This window comes from Parasteatoda tepidariorum, chromosome 10 (genome assembly GCF_982258835.1).
Source record: "Parasteatoda tepidariorum strain Cologne lab strain chromosome 10, Ptep-v5.0, whole genome shotgun sequence".
In the NCBI taxonomy this organism is placed as follows: domain Eukaryota; kingdom Metazoa; phylum Arthropoda; class Arachnida; order Araneae; family Theridiidae; genus Parasteatoda; species Parasteatoda tepidariorum.
The window spans coordinates 18,209,209-18,233,778 of record NC_141764.1 but is presented as its reverse complement, the minus strand read 5'-3'; the positions used below and the strand labels follow the sequence as shown (position 1 = coordinate 18,233,778).

The following is a 24,570-nucleotide window of genomic DNA, read 5'->3' as shown; positions in this document are numbered from 1 at the left end:
GAAGTGGTTTTTTATTTTTGTATTCCTCCTTTTTTTTGTATTCTTTTAATTTATTTTGTTTCCTCTTTTTTGCATATTTGTTGGCTTTTAAACGTATGGGAACTCATTGTTTTCTTAGTTTTTTTCTAATTATTTAAATATTCTAATTTGCTTGATTCCTAAATGAACACCAGCAATTATCTTCAAAAAATAATATAAAACTGATATAAGATCAGAAAATATGTTTCTAAAATTTAAAATCTAATTTCTACATTTATCTGCTGCTTTCAGTGCAATTTAAATTCTTGTTTTCTTATTTACTCATTGTTTTCTTAGTTTTTTTCTAATTATTTAAATATTCTAATTTGCTTGATTCCTAAATGAACACCAGCAATTATCTTCAAAAAATAATATAAAACTGATATAAGATCAGAAAATATGTTTCTAAAATTTAAAATCTAATTTCTACATTTATCTGCTGCTTTCAGTGCAATTTAAATTCTTGCAGTTTAGATTGCTTTACATCCTACTCAAATTTATTATTATTTTTATAATAAAATTGATAATAACATTTGCATATGAGGAAAAATATTAAAAGAATATACAAAAAATTATAAAAGTTTGTTTACTTGGATGCATCCATTGAAGAACACCAAATTTTCTGGACCTTCTGAAGGTTGTACACCACCGACTGATACTTTCCCAACATACAAACCTCTGATGTGACCTTCTAGATGCTGAACCGACTGCAACAGAATAGAAAAGGTATCAAAATCATTGGCTATAACAACTGTATAAGTTATCAAAATCAGTCTACAATGATTACAAAAGTTATCGAAATCAGGATCATCATTCATAAAAGTTATCATCATTCATATGATCAAATAATTGCTACAGCAATCTATAATGATCATAAAAAAGTTGAAAAATAATAAAATCAAAGCAACAGCATTGTTAAAGTGTTAAATTTGACAACTAATCACATGAGTAAATTTGTAGCTGTTCCAAAAAAAAAAATAATAATAATAAATAAATAAAATAAGAAAACTGTCTCACATTAGATCTTTCATGAATTTTTCTTAGACTTCTCTTTCTTGTTTCAATAATTTTTAATTATTTATTATTATATATGCAACAGTACAATTCTAAATCAACAGTAAGTGCATCAATAATGCAAAGATATTATGAGTAAAATATAAAATAGTGAAAGTTCTGTCCATGCTCTAATCTTAAAAAGTATAAACCACAACAAACTTTAGAGGCGTTAATTTCAATATCATTAATCATACAAATTTAAGCAATCCTATTTTCAAATTATATTATATTAAAATAAATGCTAATATTAAAATTACACCCTCTTCGTTTTTAACAAATGATTTGATTCAGAAATAAAATTTTCTATTTTCATAAGATTATATAAATAAATGAGTGGATATTTTAACTACTGATTTTTTAAGATGAGTTAATAACAGAAATTTGGATAGACTAAACAAAATATTTTCAACTAATTAACTATTCAGAATCTCACACATTTTTTATCTTCAAGGAAAGGTTAATAATTTTTTTCTTAAGCAGCAGTTAGAAACATTTGATTCTATGTTACAATTTATACACAACCTATGAATTCCAAATAAATAAAAAAATTTAAGCAAATGTTTTTCTGCAAACTAAGCAGTCTTAAAATAAAAAATGCATCTCCGCATTAAGTGAACAACCTTCACCCTAAAAATTTTACAAACTCAATTTAAAACCAAAGGTTTAAATTTTATTTTACTTCATATTGGCCATAATCCAAATTGAGCCAAACTCCAGCAGGCATCCATTTTGCTTCAACATTGTGCCATATGCCATCATTCACAGCCACATCCTTCAACATGAAGGACTGATCGTTGAATGTATACTTCAAAAATCCATCTGATAACTACAAAATAATTCATATGAGTTAAAACAGTTCAATTCCAAATAATAAGTTAAAAAATTTCTAGCAAAAAAATAATTTTAACTTAGCATGCATACAAGCTTTAATTAAAACTGGAAAAGGCAAAAAACAAATCCTCAATAATATTATTTATAAAAACCTCTTCAAAACACAATGCTGAAAACCAGATAGAAATATTGTAATAGAGCAATAGATTCTTTAACAATACAAAAGATTAAAAAAGCAAAAAAATTAGTTGTTTTAACTGGGAGTTAAAAAAAATTACTTAGATTATTCATATACATTAATTTTTGATGCATTAATTGAAACATTAATTTCTTAAAAATTGATGATTTTTAAAAAAATTAAAATGAACACATCACCCAACGAATTGTATCCATTATGCATTAGTGTAAGTTATTTAAATATTCAAGTAAGCAATAATTTGCACAAAAATTCTATTTCAATAGGGATTTAAGGAAACTTACTTAATTTTAGGGAATTTTCTAAAATGTACAAAAACTGTATAAATGTATGTGTGTGTAATATGTAAAAATATGTAAATGTACAGAATTTTTATTAAACCAGTAGACCAGGAGAAACTGACAAAATCCAGTAGTCTACTGGAAAATCCAGCATAGTTGGCAACTATGCATTGTGCTTATTACATAGTTCTCAGGTAATTGCATGGATCAAGTTTTTAACAAGTAAAAAAATGCTAAAATTTCAATAATCTACCTCAAGCTGTACAAAACTGGTCTGACCAAGTTGCGCCTTAATTAATAGACCATCTTTCTGCCGAGTTCTGAACGATGCACTGATTGGCCATTCTGTCTGAATGGGTCGAAGATGAGGGGTAAAAATAAGGAATCCATCACCCGTAAAATGTCTCACAGGTTCAATGTCTGAAATGAGAAAAACAATATAATTAAAAGTAGTAAGATACTAAGTTAAAATCAGGGAATAAGTGATTAAAGTAAATTAGATAGATTATTGACTTATGGATCCTCACCTCTATCCAGTTGCTTCCAGAAATCTGAGAAAGATGAAAAGAAAAAAAAAAGGATGCATGTTAACCATTGAAATAATTAAGTAGTATCCCAAAAAATTCAATAGTGTTTGATAAAATCCATTAAAAAATGTGCCCTTTTAATTTAATTTCATCTATTGCTATTTTGCTATTGACCTTTATAGTAATTAAATAAAGTTATTAACAATTTGATTTTCTTTCCAACATTATATATTTATTTAAACCTCCTAACTTATAAATACTTTAAAATTCAATTTTAAAAGAGCCCTAAACATATAAAGGCTGGCAAAATAGTATCTATCTTCTTCAAGTCTTGTCTAGGTATAGTAAAGTGACTTTGTGTAGTGTAACAGATTAAAAGCCTTAATACTTAGGTTGTGTTCTTATTCCTACAACCTCAACTTGATTTAAAATTAATTTTAATAAGATAGTAAATCATATTACTTAACAACATTTGTATAAACTTGCATTCAACACGAGAAAAAAAAATTCTAAAGAGATGGGTTATTTTGGAGTCAAGGAGAAAAAAAGATGTAACTAATAAGTAAAGTTAAAGATAAAAAATATGGATTTTATCAGATAATTAGGACAAGTGTATATGTAGGATACTGTGTACTTTGACGGTTTAGAATTTTTATAAAAACTAATTTCTTATATTCTTTGAAACCTTGATTTATTAAAAATCAATTTTTAATTTTCAAAAAAAGGGGTTTTAAATTTTAAATAGTTATATGAATGGAGTAAAAAACTTATGATATTAGTATCTTTAAAAAAAAACAACAAAAAAAAAAAACAGAAGACAAACATAGGTTAGCTGATAGATTGCTAAAGGTTAAAAATGAAGGTCAGCCTGATAAGGGTCTCTAAATGATACATATTGGTCAAAGAATAAAACACATACTCGCACTACAATCTTTGTCGCCAAATCCTGGTGGGCAATGGCACACAAAAGAGCCCCAGCCTTCTTCACAAGTTCCTCCATTCAGGCAAGGCTGTGAATGACAAAATCCCTTCTTTTGGGGACAACCAATCAACGTTCCATTATCAGCAACAAACCTGTTAAAAGATAATTTGGGACATTTGAGTAAATAATACAATAGAGAGAAATAGTTTATGCAAGCAGTTTGATCATGGCCAGCTCTAGAAATACGGGGGCCCTAGGCACAGAACTGTCAAGGGCCCTACTTTAAACAAAATTTAACAACTTTTAAATGATACATTAGTAACTTTGAGCTTATATTTATTTCCATTTTTGTAAAGTCATAATTTTAACAGATAGTTCTTAAGCACAAACATAAAAAAAAAAATGTATTTGTATCATTTAGGGGGTCCCCAGAAATGTGAGGGCCCTATGCTTCTCAGGTCTTATAATAAATCAGGCACTGAGTTTGATAGCCTCTGAAACAAATTTCTAGACTCTTAATCAAAAAAAAAAAAAAAAAAAAAAAAAAAAAAAAAAAAATTACACAGTGTTTTATATTCAGCATCTACATATACAAGAATCCTAGACGAAAGAAAAATTTAAATATAAGGGAGCGTAAATTAATGTAATAAAAAACGAAAATGTTACCAAGGCCTAAGAATCATAACGGAAGGCAATAATTTATAAAATATCAAAATCTCGGATTGTTGGAGGAAACTGAACGAAGGTAAAAAGCCATTGCTAGGAACAAATTCAAATCTTATCCAACAAACAAATTGGTTTCAATACTTTTAATTATAGGTTATAAGTAAGGTATATATTATAGGTATATACAAGGTTATAAGTAAGATACTTTCAAAAAGTATTTATTTCATTTATTCTTAAAATAGTCAAGTATTCATCTCATCATTGTTTAAACCAAATAATTCAATTAATCTGCTGCAAATAAGAATATTAGAGGATCATTTTATTTTTATTGCCCTGGGAGTCACACTGATAGAAACTTTTATGCATCATTTTCAGTCAGTATAGCGATAAATAAATACATAAATAAGCAGAAGAAAATGAAGTAATGAGGAAAAAATTTCCCATACTATTAGATCATAACAGGTCTTGTGAACGAATAAGTAAGGTCCGGTTATGAAATCATTTAGTAACCAACATTGTATTAATTACTATGTTGAAAAAAAAAAATAGAGGAAAAGAGAGTATTTCTAATACATAATACATATATAGCGAGCGACATCAAAAACAGAATTGAAACTCAAAATAAAACAAAACTAAAGAGTTTAGTTGTTCATTAGCTACGCAATGAAAGAGACTGAGATATAGCTTAAAATATTTAACATACAGTGTTTGTTAATGGTAAGCAAAAATAGGTTTACTGAAAACGGAATAAATTTAGAATACTTCCGGTGCGGAATACTTCCGGTGCTTTCCGGTGCGGTCCGGAAAGGTAAAAGTATTTAAGAAAGGTAGATCAACCATCCCTAAAATAACGCTGTTTTCGCTAATATAACATTATATTCAAAAAAGCTGAGAGTTTGTAACATTAGTAGTACGTTATTTTCTTCGCACTATAGCTGCACAATGTGCTACTGGCCATTGGAAACTATCCCTTAGGATGACCCGAAATCATGCGATCACAATTTTGATCCTCTCTAGAGGGAATGGCTCCTCCTTTTTGGTAGCTCGACAACCTGTCGAGCCCTTCACAATAGAACAATTTAACGAGGAACGACACTGCGCATTCTCGGTTCTTACGCAAGCAGATCGAAGTGGCCACCCATCAACACACTGACCACAGCCAGTAAATGCTTGACTTCCGCTTGAAAACTGGGAACTATGTTCTTACGATCAGTCTACTGCGGGACTGATAGGTAGGTACTTTATTTGCGTCATGCTAGTATGCACAATGGGGTATTGGCGACGCTCTGGGGAACATCCTTGGGGATGATCCAAAGATATGCCATCGCAATTTCAATCTTCTAAAGAGAGGGGATGGCTCCTCTGTTTTGGTAGCCTGAAGACCTGCGCGTGAAATCGAGCACTATATGGTAGAGCAGTTTAACGAGGGCCGATACCGCACACTCTCGGTCCTTACACAGGCTTATCAAAGTAATCACCCACCCGCTTACTGATCGCAGCCAGTCATGCTTGACTTCGGTGTTTTACTAAGAAAAGTGTCTTCACGATTAGTCCACCGCATAAGCCGCACCAGAACTGAAAAAATTCATTGATTTTTATAATTTTTGTCTGGGTGGGAAATCATTGCCAAACTGTCGAATTTTTAAAATGGTTTATTAACTTTTGAGATCTTTAAGTAATTTGTCCATTCTAAAGCCTTCGCCTAAAGAATTCTTTTCCGCAAGATGGGTTTTTTTTTTCCGTTGAAAATTATAGCTTTGCCTCCAACGTAAGGTACTTAAACTGCGACTCTTTCATTTTCTTGACGAAAAGGCTATTAAAAAGAAAGTAAAAAGAGAGAAAAAAAAACTATGAAATAAGGATATTTGTATGGCTGAAGGAGAGTGGGGATTTTTTTAAAAGCTTGAAGTAAAGATAAACTTACGAATTAAGATCAACCATTTTATGATCAATGTATAAGTCCATGATGCATCCAATGAAATCCTTATTTTTTATCTGAAAATCTGATGGCAAAGCAGGCAATCCACCGATTTGCAATGGCCCAGTTAAGTCAAGGAATCTGTAACAAGTTTGCATCAAATCGGCACACCTGCAATGGAAAAGAATTGTTTTTAAAATAGAAACGATAGAATTGTATAGTTCGCTGTTTTAACAAAAATTATTTCGCAAAATAGTGCATGTTATATGCACGAAAATATAAAATCATGATTTTAATAAACGCTTATTAAATGAATGAAAAATGTTCTGTAATGACAAACCTTAATGTATACGATGTTTCTTAAAATACATATCACCTTCCACATATACGATTTCCAAAATGCTTGAAAAAAATGCCCACATATAAGGATTTCCTAATTATTATGGAAACGAAGAAAAGGCAAAACCGCCATCGTAATCTAATGAGAATCACTTCAAAGGAAAGTAGAAATGAAAACATCAAAAATAATGTCTTGGGAAAACAGAGTCGATGTGAAAGGTATTATTAGTAAGTTTCTGCAAATCAAATTGGTTTTGCTGTTAACATTCTTGCCTTCTCCAGTGATTCGTTAAATTTTGAGAGCGCTTTTGTATTTTTTCCTAGATTAAATATTAATTTGCGACTTCTAATAAGTGCACGCTATAAACTAACTGTTAAGGATTCTTAAAACAAACACATAGATAGGGTTTATTCAAAATGCGATTGCCCTAGACCCGCGTACGAATGTTTAGAAACGAACTGCTCGCGTTTGCATGAATTACATTGACGTGCGATTGTATATGCAAATCGCATGCAGTTAGGATGCCCCATTATGAGCTGTGATTACGGAAAACTAGGTGTATTTTTAGAATTGTTCTAAAAATACACCTAAAAATAAATGAAGTTAAAAAAATTGTGTCAGGGGTCTCAAATTGATAATAAATAAAAAAGAACAAAGACGCGGCCAAATTCTAACCAATCATTAATCCTTAGAGGGATTATTATAAGAGGAAATAATTATTGAGATATAAGAGAGATCAAAGCAGAGAGTGAAATAATATAAAATCAGATAATTTTAGAATAAAGTATTTCGGTTTCACTAACCGAATTAACTGATGTTGATAATTTTACCACCATAAAATTACCATCATTTGCATCAACGACATGATGCAGTTCAAAGACAAAATTAATGGACGTCCGTGTCAGCCTTCAAATGGAAGGGTTTGACATATGGACGAAATGTAATTTTTTCATTCAGCAGCAGCGTCATCTGTGGATTTTGAAATTTTGAAGAATAAAACTGGCTTCTGAAGTAGAATGCAGCAACCCTCAAATTTTTTTTTTATCCTCTACCATTTCATTAAAATAGTTTTTTCGAGTCTATGGTCATTTTTGAGATACCAGGATTATGTTTTTTAGGTTCCAGTAATTTGAGTTCAGTTCATTCAGTTATGTGCAATAATGACTAAAAGGGAAATAAAAAGTGTATAATTATATTACCTAGGCTCCAATGTATGAGTAACAGAATTCGCACATTTGTAGCTTAGTTCTTCGCCATATTTCACGGCAACACCAGTATCACAGCCATCCACACTCAAGATTGCAGTCTATAGAGACACAGGAGATAAAATATTGTGAGTTTTAATAAGTAATGAAGCTGTTTATTTTAAATTAATATAAACTTACACTGAAGAGCCATTACATTATGACCACCCTCCATCTATAATAATGGCCACGCCCAGGTTTTCATGGTTTCTCGCCCAGGAACAATGTTTTCATGGGGCACATTAGGACCCATAATCCTCATAGAACAATCCCTGACGTCTGTAAGTTACTTGAACATAGTTGCAGACCAGGTTCACTAATTCATGGCAACAGTTTTTCCAGCGGGGGATGGTGTTTACCAACAGGATAATTCACCATGTCATAAGGGTCGAATCGTCGAGGAACATTCCAGAGACTTTCAAGTCATGTCTTGGCCCCCAAATTCACCTGACCTTAATCCAATAGAGCACTTGTGGTCCTACTTGGAAAACCAAATTCGTGCTGCTAGGCTATCCCCTCGCAATGTGAGGGAATTGCAGGACCAGATACCTCAGACTACCGATCAGCAACTCGTGGAATCATTGCCACGGTGGGTGCTAGCAGTTTTGAGGGCTAAAGGTGGTCCTACATGTTATTAGCAGGGTGGTCATAATGTAATGGCTCTTCGATGTATACTATAATAATATAACTTATTACTTACCCTGTTGAGGTATGTGAGATCTGCCTCATGCCACTGACCGTCGCTCAACCCTCCGGGTATTCGGGCAGATACTTCTGAGACATTGGAGCCCAGTGAAAAGGAAACAACCAATTGACTGTCAATGATCTCCATTGCAATAAAGTCGTGCTTGTCGTTGTAACGTCCATTGTAAAGGATTAGAGCATTCTTTTGACGTGTCGCAAACCTAACACACAAATTTTAATTGATGAATGATTACTAACAGTCACATAACTTCTATAAACGAAACAGAACTAAATGAATGAAATAGTATCATAAATTGAATAAAATGTGAAAAAAATAACTTACAAAAATGGAAAAGAACAAATGGAAAGAATTGTGCTGCCCATTTTATTTGAATTAGTCAGGGGAAAAAATAAAACATGAAATAAATCTGTTTAAAGAATTATTTTTTTACCATTTTATCCCGCAATCCATTTTTATCGTAAATAAACAAATTTCGTTTACCTATTTATTTATATTAATCATCTTCCCATTTCCTTTTTAATAAATAAATGAATTACATTTTCCCTCGTTATGCTATCGAATTTCGTTATTCTATCTTCTCCTTATATTTCATAAATAAACTTTATTTTAATTTTAAATTATCTTCCCATTTTTTTTTTCGTAAATAAAGTAATTCCGTTACATTAGTTATACTATCAAATTTCGTTATACTATCTTCTACTTGTTCCTTATAAATAAACTTTATTAAACATTTGAAATTATCATCCCATTTTTTTATAAAGTAAATTTCGCAACAAAATTGAGTTATTTACTCGTTTTTTTTTTTAATGAACAAGTTTCTTTTACTTTCAGTATTACCATTCAATCTTTTTTTAAATAAAAAAAAAAAGATTTTTACTAAATTTTTTTTAAAAAAATTACTATCATTTTTACATCAAATATAAAAACGAACAGATAAAACTATCAAAAATAATGCACTGAGATATTAAATATTCCAATAATATACCGAGATATTAAATAATAAATACTTTTATTGTATAAATCTATTCATAAGCAAATTAGTTATAATTTTAAGCAATTGGTCCTATCATGACAAAGAATTAAATGGGAACAATCAAAACGAATAAAATGTGAAGCATCAAAATGAAACCCTGAGAGCTTTACCATTATAGAATTAAATGTAGCTATGGCCTCACATTAATCAACTAGTGAAAAATAAAAATGAATAAGCTGCCACAACATATATTGATAACAGTTAAATCGCATTATCAAGTTTATTATCTTGTTGATCAAGCCAGATTGAACTATTCGCAAGCAAATATCAAATTATTTGACATTCGAATTCAATCGACTGTATCCTAGATTCTATCAAACGGAAACTCAACAAGTCAAACAATTTCCGAGACAACAGAATTACAAAAGCACTCGGGATGACTCATTAATTGATGGACTAAGCTTGTTACCTGAGCCTGATGTGGAGCCTGTGCCTTTGCCTGAGAGACGGGAAGGTCAGGAATGATCCTCTAGAGAAACTCCTAGCTCGCAATTCACACAATCGAGTACTCCAGGATGCTTGGGAGCAATTCTCGCATCCGAAACCTCCATCTCCTAGATTCATGCAGTGGGAATCGCCGTGACATACAGAACGAGATATCTCCCCGCACCTGTCCTCCCACAAATTGATCTCACAGTTCTTACCTGTAAGAAAAGAGGTAATTGGTTGAATAATATTCCTTTTAAATGGCAAAAATCAAATTAAGACATATTTTAAAGGTTTATTCGTCACATTAAATAATATGAATTCAAGTAATATGAATAATGTATAAACTAAATAATATGAATAATTATAATAATACACACCCTTTAGTGAATAATATGTGCTATTTTTAGAGCTATTGTATTTATAACAATTAATCACGATTGTTAGGTTAAGTTTTATCTATATATTTAGCCATTGTCCTCTAAGTTAAAAAATGGTTTGCAATGATTATTCATAACTTTTAGATGAAGTTTTGTCTATCCTTAGCCAGTTCCTTCGGAACTAATTATACTTAGCAATTGCTATTTATTCATAACTTTTAGTTTAAGTTTTGTCTTTCCTGATTGTAAAAACTCTTACCTAATTATAATATGAAAGAAATCTATAGTTTTTAGAAATGAAATAGATTGCATTGTTCGAGCAATAAGGTTATGAAAACCGCATCATAACTTATTCATTTTAGACATAAGAAATAACGATTAAAAATAAACACTAGAAAGTAGATTCTCTTCTCAAATGACCAAAAAAATAAGTAAAAAAGAAGAATAAGAGTTAGTTACTTAGTGTTTCCCAAAGTGTGGTACGCGTACCCCCAGGGGCACGGGAACAGTTTAGAGGGGGTACGCGTTCTTATGCAAAATATCTAGCAACAAACAAAAATTTCAAAATTTTTTTTTAAATAAAAAGCTAGCCATGAAAATTTACGATTACGTATTTTTCTATTGACTATTTTTTGCAGAATCAACACTTAATAATTTTTGGTGTCAACAGCCAGTTGTGATTTTTAACTTTTGTGCAATTTTTTGTTGTAAAAAAATATATTCATTTTTCTATTAGTGGTTAACAGCGCTACGAAAAATTTAGAAAGGGTACACAAAAGTCATAAGTTTGGGAAACACTGAGTTACATGAACATTTCGCCTCATAGGTCAAAAATTCTGTACAAATGTTCTGAAATATACGCCATTTAGAGAAAACTTATCGCTAGATATTTTTATTGCCTAATTTAAAAATATATCGTATTTGTGATAAGGGTCATTAGCATATAGAACAAAGACTTTACTAATGTCAGTAATTTCCACTCATTTTCTTGTCGACAAAATGTATCGATTTGTAAGGGCTAAATATTTATCTTTATCATCTAAGTGATTCCAGTGTTCGTTTTATAATGGATATGTACCAATGGATTACGCATAAATTAACAGATTCGAATAAATCATTCTAGTAAACTTATTCAATTTATATTCAACTCAGAACCAACCGCTTTGGTTTTATTAACCCATTCCAATTAAATTATTCAAAGTTATGTACTTAAATTTTAAATTAACAGATTTGATCAATTGATTTAAACTAACTGACTCGGATCACATATATAAATATAATGATTCAAATTAACTTATTTGATTTAGTATAAAGTGATTCAATTTATTTTTAAAATGATGGTTTGAACGAAAAAATTACTCAATAAGTTTTACACCAGTACCAATTAAGTACACAAATCTAAAATTAAACTAACACTACCATCAGTGTATAAAATCAGTGATTTGAACTAACTTATCGGATTTTGATCATTATTGAAACGATGTTTTGAATCTATGAATCACTTCGGTGATTTAATCCTGATTAAATGTCTTATTTGATATCTAATTTTGAAACTAAACTGTAACCAATATTAATAAATCAATCAATGATTTGAATTAATTATTGAATTCGGTACAAATTGATTTCATTTAATATTAAAACGATAATCTGAAATAAGGAATCACTACCGTAATCTAAATAACCAAAAGCGTCAAAATTCTTCAAATGATGAAATCAACGTCAGTTAATAAAATTAATGATTCGAATTAATGTTTCACAGAATCGTTTTAATAATGAATCGAACTGAATTTTACTGAATCCTTAGGAAATTATTGTTCGGTTCCTTAAAAACTAATTAGATTCGTAATTAAAACAATGATCTGTGCCAATTAATGACTTTGGTGATTTAAATTACTAGTCAATGTCTAGCTTTAAAACTAAATCGACATCAGCAGGAAAGAAGACATCTGAAATAAATATTATACTCTAAACAAATTCCAAATATATTTTATCTATTTAGAATAAACGTTTTATTTCTGATGTGACCGATAAAATTCCAGTTGACAAATTTTTCTTAACGAACACTTGGCGACAACAAACTATTACACGCAAGGGAAGAAAAATTGGAAAAACCTTTCTTCCAAAATGACATATATTATTAATCGACTAAAAACACTCCGGCGCAGTTTTTCTTTTACCCTTTTTTTTTTACCCGTTTCCTACCCTAACAAGCACGCAGGCTCAGTTGGAAACGTGTTCTTTCAGCACTCCGAAAATGGGGGGAAAAAAATTCTTTAACGTGGAGCCCATAAAAAGGATTTCCTCTTTTTTTCCCCCTCTGAAACCAACAGTAGAATTCGTTATACCCTCCCCTTCTAAGGGAACAAATTGCCTGTGATGCCAAAAAAGGGAAAAAATCTGGAAAAAAAAAAGCAAAGGAAAACTTTCTAATTCTCTCTTCGAAAATGTCAACTTTTATATAAAAGTTTATTCTAAAAAAGTGAACCGGAATAAGAAGATTTAAGGAAAATGGGTGTCCAAGCAATTACACTAATCTGGATTTCCAAATAGTTTAAACTTTTGAAAAAAAGAAGAAAAAAAAAAGGCTTTTCGGATGAAATGTTATGCTATTTTTTTAATTCCATTTTGACGTGTATCTAACAGCGAATTGTCTTATAAAAGAAGAATGTCTTATAACTTTGACGATCAGAATTTTGTATTTAGTTTTTTTGTTTGGATATTGTTTAAGACACAAAAGTTTGCTGCTACTATACTACACCAAATGAGCGTTTAAACAAATACACAATTCTGATTTTCCAAATGGTTTAAACTTCTTTTTTTAAGCTTTTTTTTTGTGTGGATGGAATGTAATCTCATTTCTTAATGTCTATTAGACATGCTTCAAATTACAAAACGGATTGCCATTTCTCTGAACAAAGGTTATAACAGAACACTTTATAACTTTGACAATCAGAATTTTGTATTTGATTTGTTGGTTGGATAATGTAAACGACACAAAAATATAATGAAATTATGCTACACCAAATGCGATTCATTTGCTCGATAAGTATAAACTGTTAGTGACTTTTATAACTTAGTAATTTACTCTTATTAATTTCACTTAGCAATTTTACTTATAGATGGTTCTTAGTGACGTCAAAAATGTATTTTAAAAAATAAATAATTTTGAGTATCGTAGGACGTGTGTTTAGATGTTTACAAATTTTGTACAAATAATTAATACTTTTGATCTCATTGATGGATATTTTTCACCTCAACTTTTTCAATGAATTTATACCAAAACTTTTTAATAACAATGAATTCGCCAAACCAGTTGGATGTCACCATTGCGTATCATGTTTTACGAAGCTCTTTCACCAAGAAAAATGGAAAAAGCTCCAGTTAAGAGCTTTAGAGTTGAGTCAAAGCTATTACTTTAAACTATATGTAACATCTTGACGTAAAGAATTATTTGGGCTTTAGAATAGACACATAACTAAAATATTTCAGAAGTTATTAAACTTTTTTGAAAATATTACAAAAATTGCCAAATTTAAATGCCTGGTTTAATTTAATTGCCCGGTTGAAAATTATTAAAATCAATGAACAATTTTGAATTTTTTCGTATTTTTGTGAGCTCAGATAATGCAGCGTTGACTTGACTTTTTTAACATTAAGAAATTGGGACAACAAACGTTTTTCATTTTTACCAAACTGTGGCTTTTCTTCATATTGGCATCTAGTGTTATTTTCATAATTACTGTTGAGAAGCGCAGCTCTGGTTAAAGATTGGCAAAAATTGTATCAGTTATTCATGGCTATTATGTCAAACTCACAACAGTAAGGAAAATAACATATTATTGGCAAAAAAGAGTTACTTTTTTTTAAAATGCTTAAGAATCATTTTATAATAATAATAATAATAATAATATATATATATATATATATATATAATATGTGTGTGCGCAGTTTTAGGAAAATGTCAGATACGTTGTTCGCATTCTAAACCTCAAAAACAGAAGTCCTGCAAAAGACAATAAAGAGCCCCCACATTCATTTAATATCGTAGCAATAAATGCAGGACAACATAAAAAAAAAAAAACATGTATAAAGAAGAAATCAGGTATCACGAAAACGAATCCTTCGGCAGCTGGAATGGCTGTCACACACAATGTCGCTTGGGACGTCAGAAAAGCTGACGTTATTAGATCCGATTCCGTTTTAGTAAAACAAGAAGGCGTTTGTTTTGGGTAGACGACACTGAGTCCAGATGTTATTTGTCCCTTCCTCCCTCGGGGATGCTGGAGGGGACGAAAAAAGGAGAGCCAGCAGCATCGAAAAACGACAGTGGACGAAAGAGAGTATTTTGTCAAGGAGGAGCCATCTAATGGAATAGGCTCCGTTTCGGAAGAGGTAGTTTCGAGTCACATTATCCAAATAGTTTGTTGTCCTAATGCAATTCCGATGGGCAAAAGAAATGGGCGTTAGATGAAAGTTGCCACACTCTTTGAAATGGACAGTAGTTAAGAAAGTGTAAGAATAAAACACAGCTAGACGGTTGTTAATTTAATTGGAAATACTACCACTTTCTCCCAGTGGAATTACAAAAGCTACTATTGGAGACAATTCTTTTTACAATTCTACCACATAAACCAATCTACAAATAAGTAAATATTATACTATCATACTCGTTTTAGTTGTTAAACTTATTACTCTTTTTAATAGTTAGTTCTACATCGTAATAATTCTTAAAAGTACTAGATTTTATTTATTTGCTATTTAAGTATATGTAAGCTGTAAGCTAGATTATGATTCATTTTTTATTTTAGTATATGTAAGCTGTAAGTTAGAGTTTGAATCATCGGTTACTATGGTGATATTATAGAACAAACTTTTGAGTTAAAATAAAGTGTTATGTTTCTTGTTCTTTAGTAAAAATGGTGTCAGAATAATTTTATTTTAGTTATGTAGTAGTTTCTAGTAAAGAACGACAAAATATTGCACTTTCTGGTAAAGTCTCTTAACATTTATGTTGACCCGGACGTGATTTTACGAAGAATTAATACTATAATTTATGGAATTCAGAAACAACGGAAGATTGTTCGAAGCTCTTTCATTCGATTAAGTAATCAGATTTTAAATGAAATAAATAAAAATCCAGCTTACAGCTTACATATACTTAAATAGCAAATAAACAAAATTAAGTACTTTTAACAATAATTTTATCCTTTAGAAACAAACTTCTACATAGTTACTTAAAAATGAAACTATTGGATATCAGGTCAAACTGAGGTATTTTATGCTTTTTTTGTAGTTAGTTCCAAATTGTTATATTTAATTATTCAGAAACAAACTTCCCATTCTTAAAAATGCCGTTCTTTGAAATCAGACCAAACAAAATATGATTTATGATTTTTATTGCAATTAATTCCACATTGTCATTATTTTATCATCCAGAAACAAACTTTCAACTCAATAATTTTCCAATAAATATAGATGTCTAAAATCAGACCAAACTAAGTATAATTTATGTGTTTGTTTGTTTTTTCTAGCTAGATCTATATTGCAATCATTTTATCATCCAGTCACGAATTTCCCACTCGGCAATTTTTCAATAAATGCGATCTTCTGAAATTTAATCCCACAAAATATGTCTTACGATAATTTTTATTTAATTTATTTTATTACTTCTCGTAATAATTTTTTCAGTCAGATAACAACTTCCAACTCAGTAATTTTCCAATAAACGCAATCTCCTAAAGTCCGATCAAACTAAACGTATTTTACATTTATTTGAAGTTAGTTCAATATAATTCTTTAACCATCTAGACAGAAATTTCCAAATCAATAAGTTTTCAATAAAGATCTCTGAAATTTAAATTCTAATCCTGTCTGAAATCAGACACTACATATGCTTTTTGATTATTATTATTATTTTCTTAAATTTTACATCGCAAGTATTTTGTCATCTAACAAACAAAAATTGAATTAAATAAATACAGTTCTCTGAAATCAGGTAAAAATATATGTGATTTATTATTTTTTTGTAGTTAGTTCTACTTTGCAAGCATTTTATCACCCAGAAACGTCCGACAAGGTCATTTTTGCCTTGTTTATATCAACTTGCCTTCGTGTATGTCTGTTCGGGTGGAATTTTGTAATCGATTTTAAAATAACTTCCCGACTAGCTAGACTTCAAATTTGGCACACAGCTCAGAATTGGATGACAATGTATGAAAATGAAGAGAAAAAAGACATACAAAGTAAAATAAAATTAAAGAAAAATTAATATTTTCGCGATTGTCTTTTGTTGTCGATTCGATTATTTCAAATTAGTGTCACATGTCAGTTGAAAAGTTGTGTGTACAGTGAATGAATAAATTAAGATTTTGGAAGTAAGTAAAAAAAAAAAAAAGTAAATAAATAAATAAAAATAATATTTTAAAAAACCATGTTTTTGTAGTGGAGAATAATAATTAAAAAACAAAAATTTGAAAAACGAAAAACGTGGGGCGCATGAAATACATAACAGTACATATACACATTTTCTTACTCATACACATGCACAACCACATACACAAACATATTCCACATACTGATCCACATTCAGATACAATTACAGATATACAGTTGACAAAAAAAGTATTAGCACACTAAGCTAATTTAAAATTCTTGCAAGATAAAATAACCAAACTAATCCAAACTAGGATTTTCTTTACCTTTATTACAGTAAAAACAAAAGTAAGTGAAAATGAAAAGCACACTTGCTTTTACAGAATTTAAAACAAAAAAACATTATTATATTTTTGCAAAAAAAGTATTAGCACACTTAGTGAAACAAATAAAAACATTTTTCATTATCGGTGATTTGCTTTTTAATATCTTGTATGCCATCCATTGGCCTTAATGACTGCTTCTAATCTTCGTGGCATAGATTCTACTAACTTTTTGGTAATATCTGAGGAAATATTATTCCAGGAATGAATCAATATAGATTCTAAAGAATCTCTTCCCGTAATGTGGTTATTCCTTACTTCTTGATCTAGATGGTGCCAAAGATGTTCGATCGGGTTCAGATCAGGAGATTGGGGGGGGGGGGAGTGCGTAGCCTTCTTGGTGCATTATAAAGCAACCATTCCCTTGTTACACTCGCGGAATGTTTAGGAACATTATCTTGCTGGAATATATAGGTGTCTTGGAGGCCTAATTTTCTAGCACTGCTTTTCAAGCTACGGCGCAAAACCTCTCTATACGATAAAGCTGTCATCCTACCATTAATAACTTCCAAATTTCCAACCCCATTTTGCGCCATACAGCCCCAAACCATCACATTTCCCCCTCCATGCTTAATTGTTGACAAGACATTTTTCTGATCAAGAGTAGTACCTTTTTTCCTCCAAATAGTTAAAATGCTTTTTGGCCGAAATATTTCAAACTTACTCTCATCAGAAAAAATATCTTGCTTCCAAAACTCCATTGGCTTATTTCGATAGGTCAGAGCAAACTCAAGTCTCTTTTTCCTATTAACCTCGCTAATAAAAGGTTTCTTCCTTGGCCTCCTACCCCGAAGACCACTCATATGGAGAACATTTCTAATAGTTTGTGGCGTCACTGACTTGCCAGAAGTTGACGCAAAGTTGTTGGCTAAATTTCGAGCACTTTGAGTTGGATTTCTAAGGGCCATTTTAACAACATGCCTCCTTTCCCTGTCATTTACTTTGACTGGGCGACCAGATCGGGGTTTATTTTTCGTGGATCTTGTTTCTTCCACTTTTTTAATAATGGAATGAATTGTTGAAAAGCTCAATTTTAACTTTTTTCCAATATCCCGATAACTTTTTCCTAACTCACGGAGACATATTATCTTTTCTCGAGTGGAGCCTGGAATTTCACACTTCTTCGGACTCATACTTAATGAATAGAGAAATTCAAAATAACACTGAACGTAACTTAATACTCTAGTCTTAGTACAAGCTATGAATCAGTTTCAGTAAGTGAATATAAGGTTTTATTCTTCTTTTATCTGCAGTGGTAGTAATGCAATTCGAGTGTGCCAATATTTTTTTTGTAAAATAAAATGCGTTTTTCCTATGGAAATATTTTGTTAACAATGACGGGAATTTTATATTTTGCGATTTAGTTTTCATTTGAAAATTGAGTGTAATATAGTTTAATTGGTAAAGTTAGAACTTTTCGTTGCGTAAATATTTGAAACTATATTGATGTGCCAATACTTTTTTTACCGACTGTACATACACATATTCTCATGAGCACACATACTGAAACTGTTATGTATTTCATGCGCCCCACGTTTTTCGTTTTTCAAATTTTTGTTTTTTAATTATTATTCTCCACCACAAAAACGTGGTTTTTAAGAATATTATTTTTATTTTGATTTTTTTCTAAAATCTCATCTCTTAAGTTCTGATCAAACTAAATATGTTTTATGTATTTTTTTTACTTAGTTCTATTTCGTAATAGTTTGTGACTTTAAAAAAATTAACTTAAAACTAGTCAGAGGCTGAACTATATCACTCAGTGATCATATAAATCAATTTTCATAATTTTGTGGCTGTGAATGGCAACTAGTTGCTTGCACTAATCTTGTTGGAAGATAAATTCCATTCCAATAGAAGGGTATTGCTTTGCTATTGGTTCATCTGTAACTGAATGACCATTACAGGTTTGCCAGTGGACAGGAATGGGAAGTAACATCCTACACATCTCTATAATGAATAATAAGCCCGAATGTGTACGAAAAGCTGAAATCAAAACACACTGTGTTTTACGATTTTTTGTACTTAGTTTCATTAGCGTTGAAACATTGAAAAAAATTAAATTATTTGTCCAAACAAAATACTGAAACTATTAAATAATACCTATATTTAATCTACTTTGATGATATTGTATAAAATAAGTACATTATAGACTTTTCCATTAATAAAAAACCATTACAATCTCCGTCATCAATTTGAGCACACAAAGAAACATCTCACCCAAAATGATTTTTGTTCAAACAAAGTCCAAAATCTAATCTTCCTCGACATAATGCGATATTATTTCTGTCTCTATATCCTAACATCTAGAGTAAATATTATGTGAGAGCAAATAATAACAACCATACAAAGAAAGACAGAACGAGAAAAAAAATGTTCGGGTGATATATTTCTACCAAAGCAAAACCAGAAGAAAAGAAAGTAAAGAAAAACATACCACAGAATGATAAGTTAGAAACTGACCACTTTTTTTTCTTCCTAAAGAATGATTACAATCCCTTTTCTCTCCTACCCCTTCGGCCAATGGCTAATCTGACACGAGCTTTGGAAAAATAAAACATCTAATAACATGATCTGATAGTTTCGAGAACACAAAAGAGAAGTATCTATACTACTCCCTGTCCAAATTGATATTGAACAAAGTAACGGTTTCATTTCCAACTTGCAGATTCATAATAGATGCAAGACGTAAAAAATTAAATAAGTAAATATGCCTAGTATTTTCTGTAACAGTTATTTTGGATCTGTTACGTAAACGTATCTTTTTCTCGAAGGGAGCCGTGTTATACTCTGAGTTTTTTTATTTGAAAATTATGAATTAATCGTGGTGTCAACAGTTTTTTTTGGAACTATTTCGTTCAATTATTACTAAGTCTTAAGAAATCATAAATGAATAAAAAACTTAACATAAAAAGCTTGCTACTTAACTTTACTTAAAAACTTCAAGTCACTTAAAAACAAATGGTACGATAGGAAATGAACAGCTTAATAATCAATAGGACATGAACAAAGTTTGGTTGGTTGAAGGCTGATAAAGGGAAAGAAAACACTTAGGAATTTTTTTTGAAAAATGTCATTAACATCATATTATAAAATATCTTAATAAAACAAAGTAATTTCACATGTCAGATTTGACGACAATGTACGAAGCTGGTAGTGGAATAAAACAATGATTTTCTTTCTAACTTACAGATACGTTAGGTATATTTATCCATATCATAACAACGTACCAAACTACATAATTTACACGATTTTTAAAAACGTAACCAAGATTTTTGCAACTATAAGCTAAAGATAAATGGCAACATATAAAAATGACAAACTACATTTCCCAATAGAAATTTCCAAAACCAAACTACAGTGACTTTTGCAGACATCAGATATCATAACAATTTGTGTAAATAGCTCTAAAGTCCTGGATACGTAGATTAAGTAGTGACACTCCGCCATTTTGGTGACTGCAACTCTCAATGTAGAATTATGAAGTTTCTTTTCTTAAGCACCACTTTTTATTGATCATTATTTTCATATTCTGCTTAAATAATTACTATTTATTTTTTTAATTCTTTTTTTCTCTCTGAAATAAGTAGCCCATAGTGCAGCTCTAGTGCAACGTAAATATAGTACCTACCTACCACTCTGAAATATCACGTTTTCTATTCAGTGAAAATAATACCTTATTTATAAGTAAGGCCCGGATTTTGATGACATTTGCATTTTTTTGCATTTTTTGCATTTTTGGACATTTTTTGCCCTTTAGAGCATTTTTTTAGATTTATAGGGCATTTTTCATTAAATTTGTTGGCTTTTTTTGCATTTTAAAACATTTTTTAAATTTTCTGTTAATTTTTTTAATTTTTTTATCATTTTTTATTATTACACTGGCTTCCAAACAGTGAAGAAAATCTCTAGGATATTAACAGGTGAAGTAACATCTTTTCAAATTGAAGAAAAATTGTCAGTAAGTGAGACCGTCTTTTTCAAGTACGCACCAGTAACATCAGTAAACGTTGAAAGAAGCTTCTCCAGGTATAAAATTTTACTTTCAGACAAGAGACGCTCGTTTACATTTCAAAATATCAAAAAAATTTAATAATCCAATGTAATTCTGATATTTTGTAATATTATGAGATGGAAGTTGTTATATTCATTAAAGTTTCCATACAAAATGAAAATGTTTTGGAGTCAATATATTTTTCTTTTTTTTTGTTATTTTAGGATATAAAACATATTTTTCAAACTTTAATGAACGTAGAACAAGTATTGTATTGCTTTATATTTTTTGAAATGACTCATAATAATTTTAAAGAGTAAAACATTGCTTTAGTTCAATATTTTTACTTTATTTAAGTCATGTCATAAGGCATTTATAGCGCAATTTCCGCATTTTTAAGGGCATTTTTAGCACTTTTTAAGGGCATTTTTTGCACTTTTTAAGGACATTAATTGGGATTTTTTAGGTCATCAAAATCCGGGCTCTATTTATAAGTTAAAACATTCTCATTTCGTCTTTCTTAACTTTTTTTTTCTAAACCCTATCGAATTTTTTGCAGTCGGTTTCAAAGGGTGGTTAGAATTTAAATCATTATGGGCATTATTATCAGTGTTCAAAAAAAAAGTTTTTTTTTCCAATGGTTATCTTTTTCTTCTTAATCAATAAATATTGTTATTTAGTCTTTTATAATAAAGTATTGCTAAAACTTTAAGAACAATTAATTAATTTTAAAATGAAATCCTAATTAAAATTTAAATGCATTAACAAAATAAAAAAATATTTTAAAATAGACTTTTTATTTTTATAATACTTTATTATGAAAATATGTTTGTCAATTTAAATATAAAACATATTATAAATATTAAACCAATAAATTCGCTTGAAAAGCATTAATATTTTCGGAAAAATTTCAAATTTTTTCAAAACACAATAATTTTGTCTTTAATTGTATTATCTTATCTGCATCTTATCGGTATAACAAAATATGAACTAAAAAGTTATTTAATTTATAGATTCACTATGATTGAGATATATTATTTGAGTATTTATAATATTGCATGGTAAATGATATTAATAAATAATGCTTGAAATTTCAAAAAACAAGCTGAGAGGTATTTAAAATAAAAAATAAATATATATTTTGTAAAATTAGAACAAAGACATTTAAATTGTATTCAATTTGATTTTTTAATAATTTTATATTTTATTAATGAGTAATGTTAACATAACTTTAAAGAGAAAAATACTTGCTACAGTTGTTAGTTTACTGAAATCGATACATTTTTCCTTACTAAAATAAAACATAGCTATTAAAATCTTCAATATAGACATTTCTAGAAACATTTCTTTAAAACTAAAAAGGCAAAATTCCACATAAGCAAACAAAATAATGAGCTATTTAAAATATAACGGGATAATTATTTTTTTTGCATTTACTTAATATAAAATTTTATCGTACTTAGTATCGTTTGGAGCATGCATCGTTTGGTTTGTCATTTGGACTCAGTGTTTATCTCTGCAAATTCTATGCAGCCATACTTTCCGTCGCTATATATATTCCGTTAAGCTATATAATTTGAAGCCTAATTTTGACTTATTAGAACACTTAAGTGAGCAACAACTTGCTATTATTAAATTAAAAGTATGAAACAAATAAAGTGAAACGAAAACTAGAAATAACAGATCAAGTGCAATGATACTTCACCATCCAAGCTAGTCAACAAAATGGCGACTGTTTACCCATGTGATCAGCGACAACCAATCAAACTTGTAAGAGACACTAAAGTCGCAAGGAAAAGAGTGACGCTCCGCATGCTAGGTAATCTAGGACATAAAGCAGCTCAAGTGTCACTATCATTTGATATGGAACAAACTTAAGTAAATTATGGCTGTTATAAGCACAAACTTTGAATTAGACAGAATCGGATCGCTATAAAGAGTTTTAAAGGTATTCCAATTTAAATATGAATTCGAAATAGTAAATAATTAAACTACTAAACTACGGTAAAAAATTGTTTTTAAGAGGCCTATCTCCTGCCGATTAAACTCAACTGTCGAAGGTGTGCAAACGTAGAGGGAAAATTTTAAATATGCTTTTTATTTCACAAATAAATTATTGATATATTTGTGATTTATTTATTGATGGATATTTACTCTATTTGGTAAAATCTTTAAAAAACGATCATATTTGAGATATAAAGTTGTTCTGCATTTTAGATCATAAATTTTTTTCTGACCATTGTAGTTCAGCAATCAGCAGTTTTTAAAAAGTAGTTTAATAGGTTGTCTGTCTCAAGATTTTTGATAAATAGTTTTCTTTTTGGGCAATTGAAGGTAGAAGAATTTTTAGCACCATCCAAATCAGATTTAACTGTAACGTTATTACAGTTTAAAAATCTAAAAACTGACAAAAGTGCAATTTTAAATTACTTACTCAAAACTACAAATCGCATAAATTTATTGCTCTTAAATTTTGAGTAAAAATTCATAGAAGTTCTACAAACTATCCTGCATTATTTCTCCTAATTTAATAAACCTTTCTACCTTTTTTAAAACTTATTATATTATCAAATAATACTATATTATCAATTTTGCAAAGTACAAAATAAAATCAAGAAAACATAAGTTAAAAATTTAACCCGAAATTTAAGATGGCGAGGGTAGATGCTTCTTAAACATTAAAAGTGAATTATATTTACTATAAATTCTCACTCACAGCTATTTAACATAATAATGTGTTACAAATGACAAATAATACGTGTAATAAATACATTCTGTCTAAAATAAATAGGAAATAAGAAACTTAAGATGTTTTTCAGCCTTTTTCGGTTCAACTCTTGTTTTAAATTGTCGCTTCAATTACTATTTATTCCTTAAAATACATTGTAACGATTTAACAAACTACTTAATTTACACGATTTTTAAAAAACACAACCACAATTTTCGCCATTACAAGCAAAGATAAATCACAACACGAGAAAATGGCAAACATTATTTTCCAACAGAAATTATCCAAAAGAGAACTAACAAATCTTTTAATTACAGTGACTTCTACAGTTATCGTAACAATGTCATTTCGATATTTGAATTAACTTCGTTAATTTGCTGTCGAGTGCAAAGGAACAAAAAGAGACAGTTACCGCCCGAGGGAAGGAAGGATTCAGAAAATCTTTGAATCGTTCCCTTTACAGCTAGGATAAAATTTAGAATAAAAGTTGTACAAGAGAAGAATAGATTTCATTTTGTTTATTTAACAGAGCGAGAGTTTATGTAAGTG

General features: G+C 29.8%; 1 protein-coding gene across 2 annotated transcripts in view; it reads right to left on the bottom strand.

Annotated features, from left to right (window-relative positions):
* Positions 1 to 24,570, bottom strand: part of stan (Protocadherin-like wing polarity protein stan) — a 420,791-nt gene that overhangs the window by 33,961 nt on the left and 362,260 nt on the right. Inside the window, exons 6-14 of one of the 2 annotated variants that reach the window (XM_043041038.3) lie at positions 10,148 to 10,382; positions 8,700 to 8,904; positions 7,955 to 8,061; positions 6,422 to 6,586; positions 3,829 to 3,983; positions 2,910 to 2,933; positions 2,636 to 2,802; positions 1,754 to 1,900; positions 609 to 725 (exon numbers count right to left, since the gene is read on the bottom strand). In XM_043041038.3, coding sequence (XP_042896972.2) covers positions 609 to 725; positions 1,754 to 1,900; positions 2,636 to 2,802; positions 2,910 to 2,933; positions 3,829 to 3,983; positions 6,422 to 6,586; positions 7,955 to 8,061; positions 8,700 to 8,904; positions 10,148 to 10,382 — 1,322 coding nt within the window. The remainder of the gene's footprint in view (positions 1 to 608; positions 726 to 1,753; positions 1,901 to 2,635; positions 2,803 to 2,909; positions 2,934 to 3,828; positions 3,984 to 6,421; positions 6,587 to 7,954; positions 8,062 to 8,699; positions 8,905 to 10,147; positions 10,383 to 24,570) is intronic. The other variant, XM_043041047.3, reaches the window with a different exon arrangement.